General features: G+C 34.5%; 1 protein-coding gene across 1 annotated transcript; it reads right to left on the reverse strand.

The window, feature by feature from the left end:
• Positions 1 to 4337: 4337 nt before the first annotated feature.
• Positions 4338 to 5300, reverse strand: LOC139854744 (uncharacterized). Its single transcript, XM_071844030.1, has one exon. It carries the CDS (start codon positions 5298 to 5300, stop codon positions 4338 to 4340), a length of 963 nt encoding a protein of 320 aa, XP_071700131.1.
• Between the last annotated feature and the right edge of the window lie 241 nt (positions 5301 to 5541).

Here is a 5541-nt window from a genome sequence, read left to right on the forward strand (position 1 = left end):
TTTTCAGGTTTTTTATGCCGGATTCTTACGTTATCTTCCTTGGCAGGGGCTAAGAGGGGTAGGGTCAAGTGCTTTGTCGCTGTTTGTTACAGTACTGCATTTTGATTCCTATTCCTGCTTGTTATTACAAGTTGCTCCCCGCCTGGGCGGATTTCGGTAGATGAAGGCTTTTTCCTGAACATAAATACTAACCTTCGAGAATATCTACAGCTTCACATTGTATAGCCTTTGTTCTCTTCTTTATTGTCGTGTTTAGCATAGCAATTTGTTCGTGTTGTTCTTAGCATAGGCCTTTTGTACGAGTTTCCTATATTGGTCTTCGGACCCTCCTTTGTAATTCTTTTTCTTTAATAAAAGTTTGGCTTTTAAAAAAAAAAAAAAAAAAAAAAAAAACAAAACAAAAATTTTTTTTTTTTTTTTTATACTTATGTATAATCACAACAATAAAGACATACAATCCATTATTTAGAAGATGAAATTGTTTGGTATTGTTGATGGGTCAACATCCATTCCTTGTCACTACCTAATACATTGCCACATCAAGATTCTTTTCCATCAATAGAAGTTTCTTCCTTTTATATACCCTCCGGGATAAAAACATTAACCACAACAATCATATATTTGTTTGTGAGATGTAATGAATAGAGTTAAATTATATAAAGTATTTGATTAATATAGTATAGTTATATACTTATATACCTAGAATATTGACTCTATTAAATTGTTCCTATGCAATATTATCTAATCAATATATGTGGGGATTAGGTTTCATTGAATGTTACTCATTTTGGGCTTTAATTCCTAACATTTGCTAAAGTTTATTTATATTCCGAAACCTCGCATAAAATAATTAAATTAGAGGTTAAGTTTACTCCATGCATTATTGTTGACAACTACTCTTTATAAACATATAATATATAATATTCTTTTTATTATAAACATATTATATATATATATATATATATATACATATACATATATATATTTATTTATTTATTTATTTTTGCGAAAAACACGAAAACTCATATAGATAACGAAGACTTTTTCCAAAAGGAAAACGGCTTCAACCAATAATACAAGAATGAAACCACGGAGGCTCAAACCTAGAAAGCAGTAAAACAAAGTAACTAACTATACCCGAGCCTCACTTAATGGAATCCAAACGAAGTCGTAAAAAAATTACAATAGAACAACATGAACCCCACTAGGAAATCATGAAACCTAATCACATAAAAGATAAACAAAAACATCAACGAAACATACCGAGACAAAAACTAACAAACATATGTAGCCGCTTTTTTCATTTTACCATCAATGATCCCCCGGTAAATTCTTTTGCCCGACCGATTTTCATTCTTGAAGCTAAGTGCACTTGAGGATCCACTCCCAATCAAAGTATCCGTAGAGGGAGGAAATGACCTTGGCTCCGCAGACATTGATTATTATAAACATATAATAATACAATACAAAAAAAATTGATTTACACCGTTTTACGTAACTACATACGTGAGTAATTATGTTAACTATTTAATTTACTTAATATACAGTTACAAGCAGTGTAAATATTACTAATTCATAATGTAATTCCATGTCATTATTGTTGGTGATTTTTAGTGTGATCTAACGAATTATTTTGGTGTTATTGGATTTACTAGGTAAAAAGTATTTGTAATCTATCGATACTCTAAACGAATTTGGTGAAGTGTGGAGTACACATTCGTAAAGGGTGAGATAGATTACGGAAATCGAAAATGAGCTTGATAATGTTTGAAAGGCTTATACCATGCGAACCTGACCAAAAACAGGGGTGTCACGCCGTGCCAGAAAGTGGCACGCCATGCCACATTGTGACTGAAAATGGCAGAAGTGAAATAGCACGCCGTACCACATACGGGCTGCACTGAAAGGGTGGTAACTTTTGACTTAAAAGTTGCTTCGGTTCACCAAAAGTTGTACAGGTTTTCTGGAAGTTAAGGGACGGTTTTAACATGTTTTAAAGCATATTTTAACACCTTTTCAAAGGGTTGATTATCAAGAGATGTGTCATATCAATATGACCCATTTTCAAGAGTTGCAACTCTTTGATTGTACCTTTTGACTCACTATAAATAAGTTCTTCATTTTCTGGAAAAAGGTTCCAGAAATTCAACATTTTTACACACTTTCTACTCTCAAATTCTCAGATTTTACTCTCTACAATTGCAAAGAACAATTCTCTTTTGGTCAAGAAAGTTGTTTATACTAGTCTTATCCTAATATTGATTTCGTGTACCCGTGATCAAGTGGGTCGAAATATGAGAACAACACAATTGTAATCAACAGATCATCCACATACACTAAAACAGCTGTAAAATTGTCCGAATCTTTTTTAGTGAACAATGAATAGTCTGCTTTTGACTGTTTGAATCCAAATTCAACTAAAGCAGCTGACAATTTAGCAAACCATTGCCTAGGGGCTTGCTTGATTGCTTTCTTTCCTTGAGGAAGATCAGTGATTTCCCAAGTGCCATTATCTTCTAATGCCTTCAATTCAGAGTTCATAGCCTCACACCATTCTAGACACCCCACAGCTTGTTTAAAAGACTTTGGGTCACAATGTGCCATTAGAGCAGTAACATAGGATTAGAACTCTTTTACAAGACAAGGTGAGGACACTTGATTTACAACAGGCACATGTGATAACCTAGTTTGATTTTGAGAAAAAACATAATCTTTATGCCAGACTGGAATAGTTGACTGTCTAGTTGACCTTCTGACTTCTGTTGACTGATTATTTGAGGAACTAGTACTAGCTTGTTGATTATCCAGCTGTGATTCTTGGTTAATTGAAGACACATTTGGAGTAACCAAATGTACATCATAATCAGCTGGTGTTGAAGAGAACACAGCAGGTACAGGTTTCAACATTTTATTAACAAAATCAGCAGAGTAAGGAAAGATATGCTCATAAAATACAACATCTCTTGAAACAAATGTATTCTTGGTTAACAAATTCAGTAACTTGTATCCCTTTTGATGTGCAGGGTATCCCAGAAACACACATGGCACACCTCTTTCACTGAATTTATCTGTATTTCTCTCAGGATTACTAGCCATCACTAGACATCCAAAAACTCTCAAATGATCATATGTGGGTGGACTTTTAAGTAACACTTCATAAGGAGTTTTATTTTTTAAAACTGAAGATGGGATTCTATTAATAAGGTACACAGCAGTCATAACACAATCACCCCAAAACATTAATGGTAAATGTGCTTGAAATCTTAAGGCTCTAGCTATTTCAAGAATATGCCTATGTTTCCTTTCCACTCTCCCATTTTGTTGAGGCCTATCTGCACAAGATGTTTGCTGTACTATACCTTTTTCTCTCAACAGAATTCCCAATTTACCTTTCACAAACTCTAATGCATTATCAGATCTTACAATCTTTATGTTCTTATTAAACTGATTTTCTACAAACTTCACAAATGACTTAAAAGCATTATAACAATCATTCTTATGCACTAACAAATATATCCAAGTAGTTCTGCTGTAATCATCAACTAGAGTAAAAAAATATCTATATTTTCCTTGAGTTGGTACTTTATATGGACCCCATATATCCATATGTACAAGATGAAATGCATCTACAGCTTGTGAATCACTCAACTGATATGGTAATTTTGTAAATTTTGCCATTGGACAATGTAAACACTTTTCTTCATTGTTCTCAACTAACTTTGATGGAACAAAAGAAATATACTTGAGTTTAGTATCTGAAATATGCCCTAGTCTATGATTCCACAAACTATAGGACATTACAAGCTTACTTGAATTCACACTACACCCATCCTTTATTGTAAACAAACTGAGATTATTTACAGAAGCATACAACAAGCTAACAAGATTCTTGTCCAGTTGATGAAGAGGACTGTTCACCAGGTAGTACAAGTCTTCTTTCCTTTCACCCAGTCCTATCACTTTCTTTGTTGTCAAGTCCTGGATAACACAGAATTGTGAAAAGAATATCACAATATAAGGTTTATCCTTAGTCAACTTAGGGACAAACAACAAACTAAACTTAAATGCAGGAACCACTAGTACATCATTCAATTCCATACTATTATCAAGTTTAGCCTGACCTATATGTGAGATGACTGATGTATTCCCATTTGGAAGTTTTATGTGTGGTTTCAACAAAAGACTTTTTAAACTCTTTAAATCTTTAGTACTAGGGGTCATATGATCAGTAGCCCCTGTATCTAATATCCATTGAGTACAATTAGCATTACTAGAAGTAATACCTGCTGCAAAGTGATGATCAAGTTCATCATCAAAATCACCTCCATTACCTTGAGTCATTGCAAACACTTCAGCAACTGTTCAAACTGTTCTGATGTGAAAACAACATTGTTTCCTTGAGTAACATTTGCAGCCACTTTCTTTGACTTACTTGGAAAAGTAGTTTTAGCCTTAGACTGTTTTGCAGCAAGTTTACTTTTGTAGTGCCACGCTGAATAGCCAATTCTTTCCCAACACTTATCAGGTGCATGCCATTTGTGTCCACAAATAGCACACTTATCACTGAACTTTTCACCAGAACTAGACTTGCTATACAGTGCAGTAGTCTCAACACTTGAATGTGAAAACATCTCTCTCTGTGACTCTTCCTGCTGAAGCATGGAACACGCCATCTCAACATTAGGAAGAGGAGTCATAAGCAACAACTGACTTCTGAGAGCACCAAAATGTTCATCCAATCCATTCAGAAACTGGAAAAGATGTTGTTCCTCTTTCTGCAAATTCAAGGCAGCCAAGAAAGCAACAATCTCAGGTGTTACATTCTCAATTCTTGGCAATTCACTCATTGAATCAATTTCCTCCCAAATACACTTCATTCTTGTATAGTACTCACTAACAGTAGATCCTAGTTGTTCACTAGAATACATATCTTTGTACAACTTGTACTTCCTCGATCCATTACTAAGTGCAAATCTCTTTTCAAGCTGTTTCCAAATTTCAGATGCAGTTCCTACAAACATTATTGATTTAACAATCGATTCAGAAACTGAATTCATGATCCAGCTTATCACCATATTGTTACACGTGTCCCACTGCTCAGCTTCAACAGCATTTGTTGTAGATCTGATCACACTGCCAGTAACAAACCCTAACTTTCTCTTTGTTGACAGTCCGATCTCAACTGACCTACGCCATGACCGGTAGTTTTGAGCTCCGATTAACTTTTCCTGAATCGACAACGATCCAGGTCCATCGGAAGGATGCACGAACAACGGATTTTGAAACACCTGTGGATCCATGAAATTGAGACTTGCGAAAGCGAAAAACAGCAATTTGAGATCAAAATACAGCAACGAATCATCGGAATCAAAAAGAAATCAATCTACGAAACGTAAATTGAAATGACGAACAATGAATGGTTGAATGTGAAGTTCATACGCTCTGATACCATGAGAACAACACAATTGTGAACCATTGATTCATTGAAACAATTTGTAATCACCTCAATTTACAATCTGAATATTGAATTTTTAACAAACT

This window comes from Rutidosis leptorrhynchoides, chromosome 6, assembly GCF_046630445.1.
Source record: "Rutidosis leptorrhynchoides isolate AG116_Rl617_1_P2 chromosome 6, CSIRO_AGI_Rlap_v1, whole genome shotgun sequence".
NCBI classification, from domain to species: Eukaryota; Viridiplantae; Streptophyta; class Magnoliopsida; order Asterales; family Asteraceae; genus Rutidosis; species Rutidosis leptorrhynchoides.